This window comes from Ammodytes marinus (genome assembly GCF_949987685.1).
Source record: "Ammodytes marinus genome assembly, chromosome: 24".
Taxonomy (NCBI): domain Eukaryota; kingdom Metazoa; phylum Chordata; class Actinopteri; order Uranoscopiformes; family Ammodytidae; genus Ammodytes; species Ammodytes marinus.
The window spans coordinates 6277216-6299994 of NC_137228.1; the positions used below are offsets into that span (position 1 = coordinate 6277216).

General features: G+C 40.0%; 2 protein-coding genes across 2 annotated transcripts in view; both read right to left on the reverse strand.

Moving 5' to 3' along the window:
* Nucleotides 1-3467: 3467 nt before the first annotated feature.
* cab39l (calcium binding protein 39-like) lies at nucleotides 3468-14485 on the reverse strand. Its single transcript, XM_080052683.1, has 9 exons — nucleotides 14289-14485; nucleotides 9900-10021; nucleotides 9039-9203; nucleotides 8220-8338; nucleotides 7147-7315; nucleotides 6867-6926; nucleotides 6146-6211; nucleotides 5716-5859; nucleotides 3468-5591 (listed from the first exon to the last, which is right to left on the reverse strand). Exons 2-9 carry the CDS (start codon nucleotides 9999-10001, stop codon nucleotides 5412-5414), a joined length of 1005 nt encoding a protein of 334 aa, XP_079908809.1. The 5' UTR covers nucleotides 10002-10021; nucleotides 14289-14485; the 3' UTR covers nucleotides 3468-5411.
* A 3889-nt stretch (nucleotides 14486-18374) lies between these two features.
* Nucleotides 18375-22779, reverse strand: part of mcf2la (mcf.2 cell line derived transforming sequence-like a) — a gene marked incomplete at both ends in the record, with an annotated part of 37730 nt that continues 33325 nt past the window's right edge. Inside the window, 8 exons of the mRNA XM_080052717.1 lie at nucleotides 18375-18454; nucleotides 18665-18768; nucleotides 18879-18991; nucleotides 19474-19583; nucleotides 20489-20557; nucleotides 21509-21583; nucleotides 22054-22146; nucleotides 22572-22675. Of these exons, the coding sequence (XP_079908843.1) occupies nucleotides 18375-18454; nucleotides 18665-18768; nucleotides 18879-18991; nucleotides 19474-19583; nucleotides 20489-20557; nucleotides 21509-21583; nucleotides 22054-22146; nucleotides 22572-22675 (748 nt within the window). The remainder of the gene's footprint in view (nucleotides 18455-18664; nucleotides 18769-18878; nucleotides 18992-19473; nucleotides 19584-20488; nucleotides 20558-21508; nucleotides 21584-22053; nucleotides 22147-22571; nucleotides 22676-22779) is intronic.

Consider the following 22779-nt stretch of genomic DNA (forward strand, 5'->3'; position numbering starts at 1 on the left):
GTCTGCAGTGGGTCAGAGTAGCCTGCAGGGGGCAGTGTGAGGTAGGCTTTTCTTTGAGGTCAGAGTCTGAAGGAACACAAACAAAAAGTTACTCCACTTATATCCCACCCCCAATACGCCTGTTTATATGAAATCTGTATATCAGTGGAGATTTTTTTAATATATATATTTTTTTTTACTTTGTTTTAAATGGGAGATTGTATGCATGGTTGGGCCTTGAGAGACACAGATAGATGTATTTAACGTATGTGGTGACATCAAAAATGCTGCTTTTGAGGCAAAACCAAGAAATGCAGAGGAATTGTGGAATGTAGTCCAATCGTCCTGGGCTGAAACACCTGTTCACAGGTGCCATAAGTTGGTCGACTCCATGCAACACAGATGTGAAGCAGTTCTCAGAAACAGAGGTTATACAACTAAATATTAGTTGAGTGATTCATAGGAAATCTTCATGCATTTCAGTTGATACAGTAAATCAACTGAGAGTTGTAAAGAAAAATGCAGCCACTGCTATTTTTTTGAACATAACAGTCTAATATTCCTTTTTCTTCACTTTCTGTAAAGATGAAGAAACATTTGACGAATGTTTCTTCATATTTGGATTTGGAATAGAATGTGCAGTATCCCCAATGCATTTGCGTGTTTGGAAATAAAATCTATGATAAGGAGTTTGATCTTTACTAAATTTTTTAAACACATTGCTATTATTTTGAACACAACTGTACATGATGCGAAAATGGTCAGATTGATATTGTCCATGTTAACGTTATGACCAAACAGTTTAATTTGTGGATTAATCTGTCAACAAAATAGACTTCCACAAGACTTGAGGTATCTCCAGGTGCTCTCTGGCAAAGTTGTGACTGGAAGTTTTGTAGTTTTTTTAAGAGCAGAGGCTTCTTCAGCAACCCTCCCATGTCGACTGAGTTTTCTTCCTATTGTGGAACCATACACATCTGTCCCAGATGCTGCAAATGTCCATATGTAAGGTTTGGGTTGGCTTTTCTCTGAATAATCACTTTTCGGTGGCTGTTGTGGATATGTTTGAAGATAGTCTACAAGGCAGATGTTCAGTCCCTCTTAATTTAAACTCTCCATTTGTAAATGATTTGCCTCACGGTGGATGGAAAACTTGGCAAATAGGTTGTTTAATTTATTCTTTGGACTAGAAAATTGATTTCCAGAGAAATAAAAAGTATTTGGAATTGTTTAATAATGGATTGGTTACACTAAATACAACTGGAAAAAAGCTGAAAATGTTCACATACCTTCAAGCTGTACTGTGTGTGTGTGTGTGTGCGTGCGTGCGTGCGTGCGTGCGTGCGTGCGTGCGTGCGTGCGTGCGTGCGTGCGTGCGTGCGTGCGTGCGTGCGTGTGTGTGTGTGTGTGTGTGAGTGAGTGAGTGAGTGAGTGGGTGGGTAGATGTTCTGTGTTTGGCTTGTGATGACTATTGTCAATCTCATTTATAATTTTTCCCTCAAAATGTGAAATTCCCATATATTCTATATTCATTAGACATATAGTGATATGTCAGGCACTCTTTTTTGTTTAATTTGGTAAAGTACAGCTCTTGAAGAATTGCAGCATCTCAAAATATTTGAATATTCCAAATGAATTGTAATACATAAATGTCAACCTTTTGAAAAGTATGTTCATTTACCCACTCAGTACTTGCCCTGTGTTCCAAATCACATACTCTTCCTTTTTACTACACTACATACTAAAGTATAGAATAGTTTTAGGGCCACAGACAGGAGAGAGAAAAAAATTAGATATGGTCAAGAATAAAGACAAATACTTAAATGCTATTGGAGTTAGTGGGGCATTTATGTATTTTCAGTGCGTATTGAGACATCCTAAATCTTTTTCTGGCATACTAAATAGTAGGCAAGTATGGGGATTGGGACGCAGGGTAGGTCTGGGATCTTGTTTAGAATGACAATTTGTTTTTTACCTATTCATTTAATCAGTGATTGTAATATCATGTAACCCAGCACTTGTTGATTTATTTAAGGTTTTAAACAACTTTTATTCAGTCTTCTATGAACTTGTGCTTCTGGGTGTTATACCCATTAATGCCACAGGGTGGCAGCACGACATTGGGAGGCTGACTGGAGTTCCTGTTTACTTTGTTGTTGTTGGTTCTGTCAGGAGGAATCAATGCAGCAACAGCTCAACATGTGTTGGAAGTGTAGGAGGGGTGAGCTAAATGTAATTTGGATTGCCATGTGTGTGACTCACCTTGCACGTGTGTTAGGTAAGTGTGTGTGATTGACAAAATAAATACTTAAGTTAGAGGCCTACTTCACCGGTTTGAATATGAAGGTGTATTGAAGACTGTGATGTCTTTTACTGTGACATCACAGTAATATTTACAAAGTACGTTTTTTTTAACCCTATATTTCTCTTTCTGTGATGTCACGAGAAAGAGAAATATAGGGTTAAAAAAAACACTCTTTCTGCCTTTTCTCAGGCTAGGATGAACCGATTTTAATTTGTTTTGCACATTTATACTACATAGGATCTCAGAATTCAATACACCTTCATATTCAAACCGGTGAAGTAGGCCTTTAATGCTCAAACGGCCTCACCTGTTCAGCATTCAATCAGCCGTTGGTCAGGTCGTCGCCAAATCATCAACTTTTCAACGGTTTGCCCTCACGTTAAACACACGTCCACTGCTACATTTAAAAATTCTTTAACACACTTAAAGAAAAAGCTCGACGTTATTCCGTGGTTTCTTTCCACAAACTTTCTGGACAAAATTCAAACAGCCACCTGCCTCACGCACCTCATCCGAATACTGTGACGTATTTCCTTTTGTGGATAAAACAGGCTCTGCACTTTTTAATTTTTTTTTAAACAAAGTTTTCCAAATACGAAAAGAAACGCATTTATATTAAACTGTACAGTGTAGGTAGGCTATGTATCTTCACATACTCGATAAATACAATGAACTAAGAACCAACTTGTCATAAAATAATAAGAATATAAAATAAGTTGAAATTAATAAAAAATAAATTAAAATTGTATCTTAATTAAATAGGTTGAAGTGAGTGGGGTGGGAGGCTTTTATTAATATATAGTTCCACTCTTTTTAGGACAGAAAAAGTATTTTAGTGGCTACGGAGGTACTGGCGCCATCTTCTGGACATCTCTGAGAAATCTTATTTAGAAGTTTATTGAGCAGGGACAAATACAGGTTTCTAATCAAGACTAATTCACTACACCTGAGACACAAATAAACACACACACCATATATAGAAGTATGAACACATTTTGCAAAACACTGCAGGTTTAAGTGACAAGTCTGAAAATAGTATAATACTGTCACAGCTTAGAACATCAAAAAACAGCTGGTATTTTTGTGATTTTACACATAAAATCCCATTATTTTTGGGCCAGATGAAAAGAAAAACAGAATGTCTGATGGTGACAGCTTAACAGAAGCCTTGAGACCGTTAAGAGTGGAACAGACTTGTCTTTTTATTGGTCATGAATCCATAAAACATAAAACAGATCCGCAAAATGAAATCAGGATCATAAAAACCAACACCAAAAAAAATAAAAGCGCATCATTTTGCACATATTTTGCTTTGTGGATTATTTTTTTTTCACAGTTACAGTTCACCATTGAATCCTGTTATAAGTCATGTTTTCCCAAATAAGAATGTGGCCCAGCGAAACTTTGGCGACAAACTCAAAATTCAAACCCCCTTCATCCACACAATATGGCAACAAAATAAGAGTTGAAAATATTTCTCTGACAGAGAAACTGAAAATATTGTGAGTGAAGAGGTTCATTGCTTAATCAGGACAAATATGTTCGAACCGGAGCATATTTTCTTTAAAATAACAATTAAGCTCCCCTAAGAAAGTTACAAAAAATGTTGAGGAGTAAAATATGGAAGGGAAAATCCACAAAATCAAAAAGGCACCTCTGAATCGCCTCAATTTTACATCACAACCAAATCAGTTTGTTACAGAACAGAACAGAACAGAAAAGAGGAGTTAAACAAAACACTCTCAACACACTCACAATGGCACTCAGCTCAGGTGTACAAACCATACACAATACATGACAAGAAATGAAACTATGTATATATTTATATAAAAAGAAATGACCATCAAGCAGTGGGAAAACAGTGATCAGCTTCAGAAAAAAAACATAAGAATCATCATATTATTTTTATCATACAGAGGCAGAGAGAACCAGTGAGAAAAGTGATTGAAGCCAACTGTACCGATAGCAGCCCAATGTCACCATTACATTTAAAAGGCCCTTCATTTCAAAGATTTCTTCAAAGATTGCAAGTTCTAATTTTTGATTTGTTTTAGGTCAATGTTGACTCAAACCAGCTCTATCATTACTCCTCTATTCTCAGTTTTTACTTAAGCTTTTACGCTCCCTTAGAACGGCACTGGTCGATGCTTCTAAAGCCAGGGACACATTTTTTTATTCTTCATAACATTTGCAGGTTACACTGTCTCAGAGAGATTTTGAAACTCAGCCGTCCTTTACATATGGTGGAATACATTCCTATATTCAAGATTGTCTCATGAAATAAAAATGCTATTAAAAAAAAAAGTTTATTTCACGACAGAAATTACCAAATCAGATGTTGTGTTTAGCATCACCAATTAGCCTAAACGTTAGCCATCGATAAATAGCGATTAAGACTAGACTTGTTCCATTTTAGTGCAACTCCAAGATGCTACGTATGCTTTTTTTTCTAGTTTTAAAGAATGGAAACTTGAGCAATCATTGGCTTTGACAGCAGAAGAAGTAAAAGGACTAGCACACAGCTACAAGGATTAGCATTGCCATTTTAGCAATGACTTGAAGATGTGTTTGACAGGTCATTCTTTCCTCACTGGAAAGTGTATGTTTGTCTGGCAAAGCCCATTTTGACACAACCCGCCCAAAAACAAGCTGGGATTCTTATTTGTATTATTATTTTTGATTAGCAGCTTCTTCCTTTGACCGGTCAGAAATTAACTCGACTAACAGAGCACCTGCAACGGTCGAGTCTCAAATTCGTCAGAGCGTTTTGGCTGAAGCTTGTTTTTATTTTTTTAATTATCGCCGGTTCTCCTTTAAACAGAGCAAATCAGATGCCTCCAAAAACACCAGAGTCGTGGCACTACACGCTTTTTACATATGAAAAAAATAAAAACAATTTGAAAAAAATGTACAAAAGAAAGATCAGTGACGGAGAACTACGCTTGCACTCGATTTCGAAATGAACCAACATAGAGTAAACAGACAAGTAACGTCTCGGAGATTGTTTTTTTTTTCTGTTAACCATAATTGTTAATGGTGTGTTTTTTTTTTAGTCTACTGTATTGTCTTCCTATGGATAAAAAGTTAGGGGTAAAGTAGGATATATGGGGGAGGTGGGAGCCTGTGTCTACGAGGCGGGTTTCTTCAGATCCCTGATCTGTTTGACTAGGTAGGTCTTTTCGTCGTTGAACTGCTCGTCGTCCGTGCGATCCTTCTGGAAGTTGCTCAGGAAGTCGATGAGCTTGGTCTGGTTCTTCAGCAGGATGTCCACGATGGGCTGCGTCTTGTTCGGGTTCGCTACAAAAACCTGGAGGCAGAAAAATACATATAACGTTGCTTAAAGAGCACCTATTATGCTTTTTCAACTTTTATGACCTATAGACGTTGTTATAATGATGTAAAGATTTTTTTTTTCTGTTTTGTTTTCATACCTTGAAGACGTGGAAGGCCTCAAACTGGATGTTGGGACTCTTGTCTCGTAGCAGGTTCATCATCAGCTTGAGGTTCTCTGGTTTGCTGATGTAGCGCGTCATCACCGTGAAGTTGTGTCTGTCCAATAGGAGCTCACCTAGGAGCTGGGGGGGGCGGGACAAAGACATGATGCATTAGAGAAGTCCATTTGATTCATGATTCTTGAGTACAGTAAGTGTCTTTTAAAAGGTACAATAAGTTACACCAAATGTTCTGTCTAGCAATGATGGGTAAGGGGGGGACAGTGTTGTTTTTCTCTTTGCCAGCTGGGATTACTTATAAGTCATTTTTATTTAAAAGGCAAAAAGTAGATTTGAATACATTTTCTTGCAACATTTGTTGGTTCACAAAGCAAATTTCAATATCAATATTTATAAGTGGAATTCCAACCTTTAGTGACTGCCTCTTGGTGACGTAGTTCTCAGAATGCAGCAGCTTCTCGTACTCTGCAAACACCTGCCGATACAGAAGTAAAACACAAAGTAATTCTACATTATTATATGCAGTCTGGGATGTTTAGCCTGTCTAGCTGTTATGTCCATCCACCTCAAAATGATCAGAGCTAGCTGGATTTGGGCATTCAAACAAATCAAAAAACTAATTTATAACAAAAAGGAAGTGGGTAAATTGGGAGACTATATTCAGTTTTTCAAAAACAAAAAAAACTGACACCAAGCTTAAATGAACACTATTCCTGAATCTAAGACCTTTTGCTTTTAGTAAATCATGGACATACTAAACACATTCAAAAAATAAAATAAAAATTACTTGGGAGGCCCCCCTACAAAATTAAAACAAAGTGCTGTATTTGGGCTCTGGCTCCTGTGTTACATCAACATACAGGTGAAAGGTCAGTTATGTAGGGGGGGGGGGGGGGCACCAATGAAAGAACCCCTCTGCCCAGGGTAAAAGTGTTGTGCGTAGAGCAGAGCTTTGTACCAAGACAAGCTGTGATACTAACGGGTTTCACACTCATCCACTTTACCTGGAAATTGTGAGCATACCAATCAAAACTTTATTTCCTACTTCCTGTGTGTGTGTGTGTGTGTGTGTGTGTGTGTGTGTGCGTGTGTGTGTGTGTGTATTGAATGCATGTGTGTGTATTACTCACGGCATCATAGTTCTTTTCGAGGAATTCAGCCACAAGCACTTTGTGTCTCGTCAGAAGATCCTGTGAATAAAGACGAAAAAAATCTAACATGAAATCAAGTCTATTACATCATCAACACAGCAAAAAAACAAAAAGTGCTTACACTATATACCTTAGAATATTTTTCCCGATTTCATCATTACTGTAAATATGTGACGCCTCTTTCGGGTTAACAAAAAAAATTGACAATTGGACTTTATTTTACAGGGCAAAAAAAAAAACGCTGTCTTTTCCCAGTTACCTTGAAGGTGGCGAAGGCATCGGAGGCGATGTCGAAGGTGGACATCTCCACGTAGTTGAAGAAGTTGTGGAATTGTTCAGAGAGCAGGACTATCTTGGCCAGCGGCTCGTGGCGGATGCACTCCCTCAACATGATGCCACAGTTCAGAGCCACCTGGGGCGTCTCGTACCTTCAAAACAGTAGTAGAAAGAAAAGCACTCGTGTCAGCCATTAGACTGTACAGTGTGTGTGTGTCTGTGGCTGTATCCCATTACAGAGACCACGCACTTGGTAGGACGCAGTCTCGCGGTCTATGAAGGCTATAGCCTATGAAGGCCGATTTTAAGGCCGACGAGCCTTGTTAAATGGGACAGTCTCCGCAGGTCTCCGTTTACAGGCATTTCCGGTTTGCGTAACAAGCCGTTGCCTTGCGTGACGACTCGCCGCTCCTGTGCTGCCTAGCAACCCTGATTGCTGCCAACGGAAACAGTCCTGTCAACGGAGGAAAAAATAAAAAGAAGTTGTCTACCAGACGAAAAGAAAAAAAAGTACAAGAAAAAAAGAAAGGAAGATAAAAGTTAAGAAGATGGAGCAACACGTTGCTGTTTTGTTATTTTTTATTTTATTTTATGCCATCTCTGAAAAAACGCAATGAATCATGGGATATGTTGGGCTGCGAAGGATACATCTGATGCAGCCTTCAAAACCGTGAAACGAAGGCTGCATTTAGGTCCATGATATGAGGAGCCTTGCAAGGAGCCTTGCAAACGGGACAGCCTTTGCGCGCCGCTATGACGCAATCGGTCTTCAAATGCAGCCTACGTAGACCGCAAACCCTGAATCAAGATACAGCCTGTGTGTGTGTGTGTGTGTGTGCTGGTATTACTCATTATGTGGGGACATTTTTCTGTTAGCACGGTGATATTGTGGGGACGTACTATCCTTTAGGGGACAACATGGAAGTCCTCATTTTAGGGGGAATACTTGCTTTAAGGAAAGCGTAGACTTAGGTTTAGGTTAAGTTTAGGGTAAGGGCCGTGTGTGTTTGTGTGTGTGTGTGTGTGTGTGTGCGTGGCTGCGTGCGTGTGTCTCACCCTTTCAGCAGAATGAAGAGGACCTCTTGGTGGGAGCAGAAGTATTCCACAGTGGGGCTTCTGGTCCCAATCTGCCTCCTCAGGATGTTATTAAAGATCTGACACACGTCTTTCTTCCCCTGAAAACACACACACACACACACACACACACACACACACACACACACACACACACACACACACACACACACACACACACACACACACACACACACACACACACACACACACACACACACACACACACACACACACACACACACACACACACACACACACACACACACACACAGAATGTCAGATTTCTCCATTTGCTGCAATGAATATGATGTGAATTCAATCAAAGTCAAAGTTGATTTATCGTCGATTTCTTCAATATGTGCCAGACATACACCCACAGTGCAGTAAGAACAAAGGGATACAATTAGATAATAAATATATACAATAAATGAATTCTAAATAGTGCAAAAGGTAAGGGGAAAACCAAAAAAGTAAATAAATTGAAATGTGCAATATGAAGAACATCATTTACAATCTGTGCAATATGCAGGAAACTGAAGAGATTGGAAGTGTAAAATGATCTATTATATAATGAATGTAACGTCCATTATGAAGTGGATGCAATAAAAAAAAAATCTTTAATTTAATTAGGGGAAAAATGTAAGGACTAAATATTTATGGTATGACTTTTCAGCAACTACAACTGACACAAAACTGTTTTGAGATCAGCATTTTCAGATTTAGGCTGACACTAGATGTTAAAAAAAAAGCCACTAATATTAACACTGGCTCTCACATACTTAGATATATGTCCTTTACCTCAAACTCTATGACCTGCAGGTTTTCTACCAGCGACAGCAGCAGCCCACTGTTGTAGAGCTCCTGGGCCAGCTGGGCCACCGTCTCTGTGTGAGGCTCCTTATCATTACTGCCATACAGAATCTCCTTCATGGACACCAGACACTTGGACACCTCCTCAGATGCCTTCAGGGACAATGGGAAACAAATCACACACAAAAATCTGTTACTCATAGCAACAGGGGGGTTATCCTTTACACTACAGCAATCACTTTAGAGAAAATAATGGACAGTATAATGCTGTCGTTGACCAATCAGATCAGTGTAATAAAAGCAAATATGGACCTGAAACAAACACATTAACAGTCTTTTGTCACAAATAAACATAATGTAACACACACATATACATAGCCCAGTGGCCCACATACACAAGTCATCAGGTTAAAACGCTAAACCTGAACTTGACTCATGTGGCTAATTATGTGTGTCTGTGTATGTGTCTGTCTATGTGACTAAACTGTCTTGATAGAGACGTGTCAGGAGATGATGTAGCCATGCTTCTATTTTCACAGAGTGCTGTCAGCCTTGAGCCCCTCTTCACCAAGGAATTAACACACACACACACACACAGACACACACATTAATTTCCTTGAGACTTGCCCTAACCATAACCACAGCTTGCCTTATCATTACCCTAACCCTAAACTAAACCTACCCTTACTTTAAAGCAAGCCTTCCCCCTAAAATGTCATTATTACATTATAGGGACTTTCATTTTGTCCCCAAAAGGTAGGTAAGTCCCAAAAAATATAATGTCCCCACAACACGCGTAATACCAGCCCCCCCCCCCCTCCACACACACACACACACACACTCCTCTACCTTGTCCGTCTTCTTATCCTGTTTGACCAGTATTGCCATGTATTCCTTCAGCGTCCTGACGATTTCCGCCGGATTCTTGTGGGATTTACCAAACAGCGGCATGTTGGCGACACAAGGGAGGCCTGGGGAAAACAAACACACACACACACACACACACACACAATGTCACAAGACATATAAAAACACAGGATATGGATCAGGCAGTGTATTGCAAACTGTTCTACTCTGCGATCACTCGGTTAAAAGTTCAAAGTTAAAAATGGTTTCAACTGATTTTTTGCCGCTAACTTTGTTCCACTTTAATTATGACATGAGGAGGAGGAAGCAGTTGGCTTTATAACCCAACTCAGCCAGGTCAGGTCAGGACGCGGGCAGAGAACTTGTGACTTGCTAATCCTCATGTGGGAATGTAAAAAATGCCTTTACGCCCCCCCCCCCCCCCCCCCTTCTAAACTTATTTTTTTCCATCACTTCTCTCTCCAGCCTCTCTTTGTCACTAAGTCCTGCACACACACCTAACTGAACCACACACTCCAGCTGTACACAAGCTCTCACTCTACACACACATTGAGCACACACTTCCTAAAAGCCTAAATAATAAGGTCATACACTAAATTGTCCACAAGGGGGCACTAGAGCTGCTAGGACAGGTGCTTCTGCTTTTATATCTACAATGATTAGGTCATCTACCTTCTATGATTGTTAGACTTCCCCTGACTTTTCTATGTAGTGCCATCATCAGGCCAAAATAGCTTCCTAAGGTCAAATACTTGCTTCAAATGTAGTTTGTGTCTGTGGCTAACCCAAGCTTAACACTTTGATCTTGGTACAGGTATGGTGAGAATGGTAGGGGGAAGGGGAGCAAATAGTTCCTCACAATAACTGCGACAGTAAAAATGGCTTTCAGTCTGGTGAGGAGATTAATTTCCCCAGACAATACTTAAAAGGAAAACGGCATAACTCAGAGCTGTACAATGGAGTTATTACATTGGATTTTACTCCCTTTGAAAAAATGTAATTGTGTGAATGTGCTGCCCCAAATATGAGCAACTTGACATTTCATAATGTTGTCATAAAGAGGCCTGCTTCCAGCAAAGAGCAAGTAAACATCTCAGGAAGGATATTTTCATAGTATTAAAAAGGGTTAATATCTCATTTTTAATGCCCAAAACAACAACAACAAAAAAACACTGCCTAATTGGAATCACAGGGTATTCGCCTGACAAAGACTAAATGTCAGCTGTTTCCCTCTACACTCGTGTTCCGCCTTTTCATTTTACGGCACAAAGAGTTTGATTTACAAAAAAGGTGTCCGTGATTATTCCCCCTCGCCTCTGTTGTAAGAAGACACCCAGGTCATGTCCTTAAAAATGCTGCAATTATATAATTATTATATTATATCTATTGACAATGGAGTCTGCTCAAACAAGGGCAGAGAGCTGATTCATGTTCAAATAAAGTGAAATCACATGGAACATTAAGCCGGGGGAACTTAATAATAAAAAATTGTTTGTACACAAGCTCTGAAGGTTATTACAGAAGGATTTGGTCATGTGTTGCTTCATTGTCTGATTTATTAGATACATTTTCATCTTAAAAACATGTTCCAAATGCATTTTTTAAGACCTGCACAATAGCATTTTGTTGATTTATAAAAAATAAAATAAAAAGGGGCTGTATCCAAAACGCTGTTCTGTTCAAACTTTGGACACCAATAAAAAATGTAATAAAGATTTTAACTCTGGCTTTATCCAACTTCTAGATTATTTTTTTTTTTTAAGACATGCAAAAATATACACCTATTTAGTTCGATATTGGCAAAAATCAATATATTTCCAAAAATTCAGAAAAAAATTATAAAGCAAAAAAAGAATTGTTTTTAATATAAGTAATCCACTGGCAAAGTTAAAAATGTTACCCTATTCACCTGCAGTGTCACACCTTAAGTGGAACTTCAAGCTACTGAAGACAGACCCTTTAGTCTCTTACTTATGAGGCATTCCTGTTGTTTTCTTACGGAAATTTTTTCCGCTTTGTTGCAAATGCAAATTAAAGGTAAAGTAGAAAAACACACAACAAGGCAACTGTTGTTTCACTTTATCAACACATTGCGTCACGCCCGCATAACTTCACAGTCACACAATGTGTCAATATTTGTGGAAGGATAAGCAGCCAATGAGGAAGTAGGGATTCAAATAGGGGAGCCGTGCTTCTCCTCTTTAAGTCTTATCATACAGGGAAGCAGCACTGTGTCAAGATAATAAAATAAAGCGCGTACACGTGTTATATTTCCACCCAGTCGCCCCAGCCTTGTTGTCAATTATTCAAAGGGGCCATTTGTCATCAATTAATAAAATGTATTTAAGTCCAAGGAAAGCATAATCTAGGTTACTGTGTGGAGCCTTGGTTCTCACTTGGAGCCTCCTTAAGGTTGACCTAATGTAATGGGCATTAATCTCACTCACACACACACACACACACACACACACAAACAAACACACACACAAACACACACACACACACACACACACACACACACACACACACACACACGTCGGAACCTGAATGATGTCATTATTATTTCAGCTTCAAGTCTTTCCCTCAGAATGTAAAATCTAATAATAGTGTAGCATCACATCAACTTGCCACATATGAATGAATGGCCAATACGGTTATATATTCATATTACTATTACTCATCATCTCCCATGATCTCATCCAATGACACGGCTGCCCCCTTTTTGCAGCGTCAGATAACGGGCGCCTTCGATGACTAATCAAAAGTCAATTCCTCCTCAATTATGCGTCACACCTGCATGACATTCTGACAGCGGTGGTTGTGAGTACGGATAGTGGGCCGGTGCTAAAAAGGAGCTTTCACACTGGACTGACCTAGGCCTATGTGTGCCACCAAGGTTCACATTATCCAGTCTGAACTCTTCAGCTAGAGCATCCGACATAGGAAATGACAGGGGAAAATGCTCGACATTCCATGACTCAATGTTGCAAAATGTGTTGCAGCACTAAAGCCATAAAGGTATTGAATAAGGTCGGCCATGTCTAATCTGACAGCACTTCTTCTTCTTCTTCTTTTGGGCTGTCTGGAATGTTCACCGTAACACAAGTGGAATCTTAAGTTGTTGAGGAGGAGCAAGGAGGATTGTTTAACCCTCAAACACTCCATCAGGCTGTGTTCCAATGCCATTAGGCTACTTCCCAGCTATTGAGAATGGTAGAAATAGATGTAGAACTAGATTCAGCTCTTCTGAAATATCAATTTTCCTCCCAATTAATGCTTTCTTAACAGAAAAACGTCTATAAACAACTAGGTATACATCCAGTCATGTGAATCACCAATTGAAGTATGCCCCTAGCATTGGTACACTGTAATACAGTGACTGTATTAGTAGCATCTAGGCCTACATTGCAAACACTGACACATTACTCATCACAAAACTAATACACCGTTTTGCATCAATAATGACAACAGGGGGGTCTCTCTGCACTATCAATAAAGCATAAAAATGCCCAAAAAATATCTTTGAAAAAAAAATGACAACAGGGTTGCAACTTTCATGTTCAATAACACTTTATATAAAGTAATTTCTATTGTTTGTATAAGGTTTATAATGATATTGGTATGTTGTTGTCCAGACCTTTGAGCCATGTTCTTGTGAATTTGGGCTAGCTATACTACATTTTAATTGATTGACTTCATATGCCTCGTCACAACGCAGCAATTCGCATCTCAGACGCTGGAATGTACTCAGTAGCTCCTGTCTTGATTATCAATGATCAAAACCGATGGCAAGAAACTCCAACAGAAGCCAGTTATAAACTAATAGTTTAGGCACAGGTACATCGTTAGGCGGGTTTTATTTTGAAATGTATGACAGGAAGCTTCATTGTTTTCATTCTGGTTAGCCTGATGCTGCTCGTCTAAAGTAGCTTAACACAGCAAGGAAGGAGAAAAAACTTAACAAAAAATACACACAAACACAGTGTATTCGTGCTGTTGAGGAACTTAAAGGTCCCACTAATGACAGTGTTTAGAAAAATAAGAGTTAACGTCACGCAGACGGCAGTAAATAACACGCAAGGGCCTCATAAACAGTCCCAGACAATGTTATTTGACCAGGCTACACCCCTCGCGCCTCAGGCTAAACTCCCTTTTTGTTTGACAGATTCCCCAAGCTAATCACTGTGTCCACATCATTACAACAACAACAGCTAAAAAAGCACATAAGGAAAGTCTAATATCTCGCCATAACACACGTTTCAACATTTCAACACAGACTTGAGTTATATTGGCTGTCAAGGGCAATAACATTTCCCCATTAGGATAACTACAGGCTATTGCTGGTCCGACAGTATGGGCTCGAGACGGTACCTTTAGTGGGGAGATGTGTCTGGTTGGGGTATCCTTAAACGTCCCGAAAGCTTGTGTCCCCGGTGCAGCCTCCCGGGTAACGCCACGGCTGTTGGTTAGCAAGAAAAGTCGGCTAAATATGTGAGCGATACGATTTTAAATGTGTGGAATCTGTTAAGAAGGTAGCACAGAATTCCATCTGGTCGCTTTCCAGTTGTATGTCAGGCTAGCGTGTATGAACTGAAGTATTTCCGGTGTGTATTTTCATGATAAACCTCCTACTGATACGTATCCGTTTCAATATATTGAAGTCGGGTTGAAGTGTAAACTGACATTTTAATTTAATTTAATTTAACCTTTATTTATACTCGATAGAAATAGATACTATTAATCAAAATACAGCATTTATTTTCTGAGTTCAACCATGTTTTTTTTTCCTAATGAAGCCGGCTGAGTGATGAAAACAAAATTATACTGTAGGAATATCCATCAATAGGATACATAACCACTTCAACGAAGCTTAAAAAATAGGCCTACATTTATTGTAAATCTTTCTTTAAAAATAAATATTATTATTTATCGGTGAAAGGGATGGACACATTTTTTTTTTTAAGTGAAGAGCGTCACTTCCGGTAGCAGTAGTCTCCTGCCAACTTGACACATCTGTATCTTTCCAGCCGCGGCTGAATCTCGTTCACGGCTTCTCACGTGAGACGTCAAGTCCCTGTCGGCCTTTTCCATCGCGTGTTCCTACATTATTTGACACTCAAGCGTGCTTAAGTACAATTTATTCACTGCATTTAAATGTATCGTGGCTTAGGCTATATGTAGCCTATTTGAGGTACTTTTGACACTGTTTACTGGCATATGTGTTTACCCTGTGTGTTTAGGCCTACCTGTCTCCACCGAGAAGGAAAAAATAAAAGGAGTAAAGAGGCTGAAGGTCGGATAGTTAAAGGTACTGCCTGGAACTGACCCCGGGCCAAATCATCATGACATTCTAAACTGGAAAAGGAAAAAGATGATTGGACACATGGTTACAATTGCTCTTCCGGATCAAAATATATAATTGAGCACATTGGCAATTATTTTAACTGGTTTTAAAAAATAACAATAATTAAAATGAAGTAAGATACAAGACAAAAAACCCACAATAGAGGAAACCATCTCAGACTTTATTAAAGCTGCTTTTTAATTTTACATATGTCAGAATTACATATTTACAAAATATACACCGATATGTCTCATTATAATTTCTTTATATCAACACCATACTCAGTAGATATACAATAGGAAAATAAAGACAGTGGTTGCTGCAATGTGCTGCATAAAAATAACAAAAAAAAAATTTAAAATATAATAACCCACTTCTCCGGCTTCCGAGTCAAGAGAAACAATAATTCAATACGTTTTTATTGTGTGATATACTGACGACAAAACACTGACAACTTTAGTGCCAGTCTCAGCTTTCATAGGAGGGCAGAAAATAAACTCTCACTGAAATACAACAGTGCCTGGTAAAAAATAAATAAAATTGAATACTTTGAGCTTTTTAAATTGGGGCCGCGAACAACATGCCACGAAGATAATTCACATAGAGAACAAGGACTCACGAAAAAAATTAAAAAATTATCTGATCCTTTTCACAACACGCATGCTCTCGAGGCATAGGTGACATATCTGTACATATAAGTGGAACAAACATCCCCCCCGCCCCCCCAAAAAAAATCTTGCAGAACTGACACAAATCGACACGTAACATCAGACCAGATTTTCGGTGGGGGGGAGGACACAGGGGGTTATGTGATTTAAGATTTTTCATTAAATGCTTGTAAAAAAAAACAACTGCAGCCGGAGAAAAATAATCACTAGCGGAATTTATAGTCAGGGCCCGATTGAAAAAACACACAGATAGTGGACAAATACAGCGCCCATTCTAAGTGATCTACAGATGGGGCTTTAGTTTAAGTGTAATAGCAGGTTGCACTTGGTACTTTTCTGTTTCATAACAGTCACACATTCAACTTTAAAGATGTAACAAAATAAGAGATTGTTTGTGGATACAAAAAAAGTAAGAAAAAGGTGTCAGAAAGAGTGCTAAGAGTAGCACAGGTTCCTAAAGAGAGAGTGTGTGCGGTGTGTGTGTCTGTGTGTGCGGTGTGTGTGTGTGGCAGCAGCGAGTTGTGCGATCATATAAACATCCTTATTTCCACCTCGGGGCACTAAACATGGCCACACTAGGGCTCGGCTTACTCAACCGGCCCTTCTGTGTCACCTCACACCAAAAGTAGTTCTTTCTATTTATCATTATGATGATAACTCAGCTACATGGCGGTGTCAAGTTAAACAGATAGCTATGGTGGCACAGAACACATGAGGGAGATATGTGGCATGCCTGAGTGGGGCTGGGAACACATAGGGACTTCTCAGGTCAAACTCTATCAATACATTTCTGACTGCCATTAAATCCTGCAGGTTAATGTTTTTATCTTCATTTTTTCCCTTATCTTAACCCAATGCATTTTGACCAGTTCTGTAATATGAATGAAACATCCCAAAATGGATCACACTGATCCAACTGCTTTCTGTCTGAGGGGTTTTGTGACATCACTTTGCTGGATTTTTTCTGAAGCGCACAGACACACACACACGCACACACACACACACACACACACACACACACACACACACACACACACACACACACACAAGAGTGCAAACACACAAAAGACATTTCTAGTCAACACGAACAGGTATGCAGTCACACCTGCCCGCCCTGCTGCCCAGCACACAGACTACTTTAGCTTCCTGAGAGCTGATTCCAGAGCAGTTCACGACGCGCCTTAAAACAATCACTCTTTTAAAGAAAGAAAAAAAGAAAGAAAGAAAAAAGAGGTTGAGAAGTTGTTCCAAGCTGGTGCTCTCTGTATTAAGTGACTATTACTTAGTTGTGGTTGGAGAAGTGCAAGCTATGGTCTGACCAGCAGGCAGCACTGTTGATGACATTCACTTAAGTGATACCATTGTCTCATTTGTAGTTCACACCAATGTTGAGGGGAAGCTTCTATTAAAGCTGGGGTATGTGATTTCTGATCACATACCCAAAGTGTACAGCTCATGTTAACTCCGAGGCTCCGATTCTCTGTTCTTATTGGCTGTTGGGACTGTCCATTCACCTTGGCACGACGTTGTTGGTGTCTAGCGTGTCAGGGAGGGACCATAGGGGAGGGACCACAAGTGATGCAGTTGAGGTATTTGGATTCAAATCTCTATCCCGACTGCCATTTTTTCCCAAATCCTCCACCCCAGCTTTAACATAACAGCATTCTTGAATTAAGGCAAAAAAATAAAAATAAAATCAGACTTTGACAGGGACTCAACACACTTCCTGTCCCAAGTAGAAAAAGGTGACGAGACTCGCCGTAACATGCCCTGAACTTTGGACCTGAAAGCAATTTGTCCTCATCGCAGTCAGCCGACAGTTTTCACAGTGTACGATTAATGTGTGACACTGAAGCCCACGCGTCGTGTGAAGTCGGAATAGTCTCGCAGCCTTATCTGGACCGGCAGATGGGTTTTATGTTGTGGACTGTTGTGGAGGGGGGGGGGGGGGGGTTCGAGATTTTGAGCCGCTGCCAGCTCACATTTAGTGCAGATGCTCTTCCCAAAAAATCCATTGCTACATAATCAGGAGGGTTGAATACAGGTCGGTTATTAGACTGAATACATTGAGCTATTCCTCTGTATTAACAGAGATGGTAATTATTGAGAAGACGGCCTGACAAGAAGTGATGAGAGTAACATTTTTTGTCGAGGAACCATTTTGTGCCGATATTTCAATCCAACTGGAATGACCTCAGAAATCATTTAAAAATTAAAATATAATACTGCCGAAGAGGGAAATAGTCATTTGATCGTTTGCAAAAAGACGGACAGGATAGCTTTGGTTTTTCTTGGTCGATGAATTTCAAACCAACTGTGAGGTGGACGAAAATAAACTCCTCCTGTCTGGATCAAGTCTGCTTCATTCCACCTGGGAATATAGAGTTAGTTTTTTGTCTTGTCTATGTAGATGTGATGGGAGCCAATGGAGAGTGTTACTGTGGGTCAGGGCTTGATGTCGGAGTAGCTGGTGTAAGTCTCACTGCAGCTGGACGAAGTGCTGAGGTTCCCAGAGACGCTGCCATCTACAGGACACACACACACACACACACACACACACACACACACACACACACACACACACAGCGCGTCAGCTATCTTTAAAACATGTGCTTTCACTAGTTTTAAGGGTCAATAAATCAAACTCTCACTGGCTCTTAAATCAGTGAACCAGTGAAAAGTGTTGGACAATAAACACAATATAGTACGTGTAAATGTGTAAAGAGAAAGAATACCTGAGCTGCACAGTGACTGGGATGACTTGGACTCTGTGATGAGGCTGAGGAGGTTGGCTGCAGCCACCCAGCCTTCCTTACTGCTGCGGAGGTTCTTCACAAACCTACAGTGGATCAAACAGACAACAATGTAACTATCTATTAAGAAAGCTTCCTCCATGGACAATATTGAACAGAATATGAAAGAAAAAAAAAGATAAGCATTTATCATTACCACTGTCCGTCCTCCCCTTCTCTGATCAGCTGCACCACATCCCCGCTCTTGACTGACAGCTCCTGAGGTCCCGCCTTCTCACAGTCTGCCACCACCGTGTATTTCCCTGGAGCCTGGAGAGGTCAAGAAGGGTCACCACAGTTCACTCATTGGCTGTGTTCGAAACAGGCTACTAACATCCTCCCTCCTACATACTCAACATGTAAATACTACATACTGTCTTCTTATCGATCGATTGTGTATGCGAGGTTCATCAGACCGTTTACACTGAAGGAATACAGAAGCAATAAAGGATTTTTTTTTTAAACTTCAGAGTCGTTTGAAAAGACGCAATGCATTGTGGGGCGGTTGAGTAGGAAAAGTAACCTATAGATCCATACACAAAATCTTCCTGGAAGTAAGTTCTCATCCGGGGCATTTCTCGCCTACACAAACTCGCATACACAACCTCAACATACTCAAATTGAGGTCAAAATGAGTATGAATGCGATGTTAGTAGGGCTTTTCGAATACAGCCATTGACAGTTGGGCACAAGAAAATTAAAAATTGAGTGGGGACAATAGACAGGGAAGAATGGTTAACTCTTAGTCTTACCAGCTTCTTGCCCACTTCGTCCTCTGGGTCAGAGTTCATAGGATCCTCACTGCTGGAGTAACCGTCATTCTCCTCAGACGCATCCACCGAAAGAGACGCCTTGTTAAAGCCTGGAGGACACAAGAGAGGGGGGTGAGAGGAGAGGACAGACATGGGAAGGGACCCAAGGAAATGTACTTAAATCTGTGTCACACACACACACACACACACACACTCCCAGTCCACGTGGCATTAAAAAGCTACCTGGGTCATTAATTGGGGCTAAGAAAAAAGTCTTTCTTCACAAAGAGGATATAGTTGTGCCAAGATGTTTTTAGATGATGTCATTATACAGCGTGCAAATAAGTGATATGTTGGTGAATGTGATGTAGTCGCAGGAGGCCCTAAATGCCACTTGGAAAAAGAGTCCAAGCCACACATGAATCCCAAGCAACACACACACACACACACACACACACACACACACACACACACACACACACACACACACACACACACACACACACACACACACACACACACAAGGTCACAATCCCAGCCCAGATCAATGGAGACAGACAGATCCCAGTGAAGAAAAAAAAACAGATCAAGGAATCAAACCAAAGCAAATCGCAGGATCCGCCATTAGAAAACTGCCAGAGCTTTTTCCTCATTATTCTCCAGGTCACCCCAAAAAAAAAAAAAAAAAAAAGCAAAAGAAGAAATAGAGGGAAAGACTGATTTGGGGTAGAGTTGGTACCTTCCCAAAAAAAGACCACTGACATTTAGCCAAGAATTGAGCCTTAAAATCTTAAATTTACAAGAAAAAATAAAAATAGATAACTTTACGATAATTTTTTTCTTCTATACTCAATGTCAATAGTAGATCATATTAGACAATAAGACTCAATGCGAGGCCAAATGAAAGGATATAAAAGGATATTTATGCTACCATTTACCTCTTGTAAAAAAGAAATATATTAACAATGCCCAGCGCACACCACAGCAAAGTGAAATGCTCAGAGCGGCTCTGTACCTCGCCTCTTGCTCTGTAGCAGACTAGAGGTACTCATCCATTTGACTCTGCTCAGAGCGACATGGGGCTCTGGATGGGAGGGAGGGAGGGAGGGAGGGACAAACAGCCAGCAAAAAGGACTGATTAGCTGGGTTAGAAAATTGAGGTGTCCATAGAGGCTGTACCAGGTTTTTATCCTTAAACTGTAGATGCCATTGGGATTCTTCACTTTGAAATGGTTAGTAAAGCAATCACACAATTCAGTTAGTAAACACATCATTCACACATTGACATGTGTCAGGTGTTAGAGATGTGTTAATTGTCCCCATGTGAGCGCAGGAATCAGACTGCGGCATTCATTTTTGTGTTTCTGTCTGTCGTCCCCAAAGAAATTGGCTACCGGGGAAACAAAAATCTGCCTTTCCATCTATACCTTTAGGGGAAAGCTAGGCTAGCTGTTCCCCTCCGTTTCCAGTCTTTATGCTAAGCTAAGTCAACTCTCAGCTAGACGTAAGAGAATATTTACCAAAATGATGAACTATTCCTTTAAAAGAGAAAATGTGATTATGACCTGTAGGGAAAATGTTGTCATGCACATTTGAAACTGCAGTGATCAGTGGAACAAAAAAATAAAAACATATGTAGCCTACATCACAGAGCATCTGCATGATTCAGAAAGTACACACACTACTTTAGGAGACTTTTCTGACTTCTGGATTAGCAAATATAAAAAAACAATCTTACATTTGGTGACCATTTTTAAGCTCTTTATGTAATTGACCTGCAGATGGTCTGTGAGAGCACAACCCATTTAAGTAACGTAGGGTGATGTAGTATGATGAAAACATACTCCTAGTGCTGGATTAATGTCTAGCACGACATCATATCCAGTTTGGTGACACAGGTGAAAATCTACACAATGAAAAACGCACAAGACCGTAGCACACTCTAGTGGTGAGAGATGGAAGGTGATTGATGGTGAACTCTGGAATTAGACGGCCCCCGCCCACTATACTATATTAGTGGGGAAGGACAGTATACCTTTGAACCCAAACGGTGTGGGGTCGCTCTTCACCAAGTGGCGCTTGTTGCTGTGCTCGGGGCTCAGGGGCGAGCCTGGCAAACACGGAAGAGACAGAATAAATAGAAGAAGAAGAAGAAGAAGAAGAAGAAGAAGGAGGAGGAGGAGAGAGAAGTAAGAAAGAGTACAGCCTTAGATATAACACCGCCATCTACAATTTTCTATATTAGTTTTGTACTGCGTAACCAGACAAAGCCTTTATAAGACTTTTTTCTGTTGATACGCTATAAAAGGTTAAGGGAAGAAGAAAAAACGACAGCAATTGCGATGCTCCACTATTACCACCAGGGGGCAGAGTGTCTTCAATTAAATAAGCTATAATGCAGGTTGAGTTAGTTAGTATTATGTATTGTTTTAATGTTATGCAAACTGGCCCCAAACAGGCACTGGGTTCCTTTAATGGTCATTTCCTTGCTGGTCTTTCCCTTTGTAACTTTACTCATTTAAAATTGCAAATGATTAAATATTCCAGTTTCAAAAACCTCCTCGGGTGTGCTAACGTTACCTTTGGGACTCTTGAGATTGCTGAAGCCCTGCAAAGTAAAACGCTTTTTAGCCACCGACGACCTGTCAGTGGTGGGACTGGTCACCGGCTCATCTGGAAGCAATGGTTTGATGTGGGAAATAGAAGGAGGGAATATAGATAGATAGATAGATAGATAGATAGATAGATAGATAGATAGATAGATAGATAGATAGATAGATAGATAGATAGATAGATAGATAGATAGATAGATAGATAGATAGATAGATAGATAGATAGATAGATAGATAGATAGATAGATAGATAGATAGATAGATAGATAGATAGATAGATAGATAGATAGATAGAGTCCATTTAAATATAGAGAAAGAGGAGCCATGAAGATGAAAGTGATGAGGAAAAGCAGATTCCAGATCAGTGAGTGTTGACACTGCGTGGGGGCCAGGGATATTGAACTGTTTGAGTCACCCAGGCCAGCCACAGTCACCTGAAACATTCTCCCTATGCACTTGACAAATTCTCATTGATCAGACATTCACCTTTGTGTTTGGGCGACGAACACGAGTTGCCCTCACAGATTGTGCTGGACTCGGCTTTCTTCTCCTCCTTCTTCTGGCTTTTCTGGCCGTTGCTACGAAATGGACTGGAGGAAAACACGTAGCATTACAATAAGTTACATCTGGGGTTGTAAGTGTCTGGAAACTGTATTTCAAATCATTGTCCATGTGATGTTTTGACCTCCCTGAT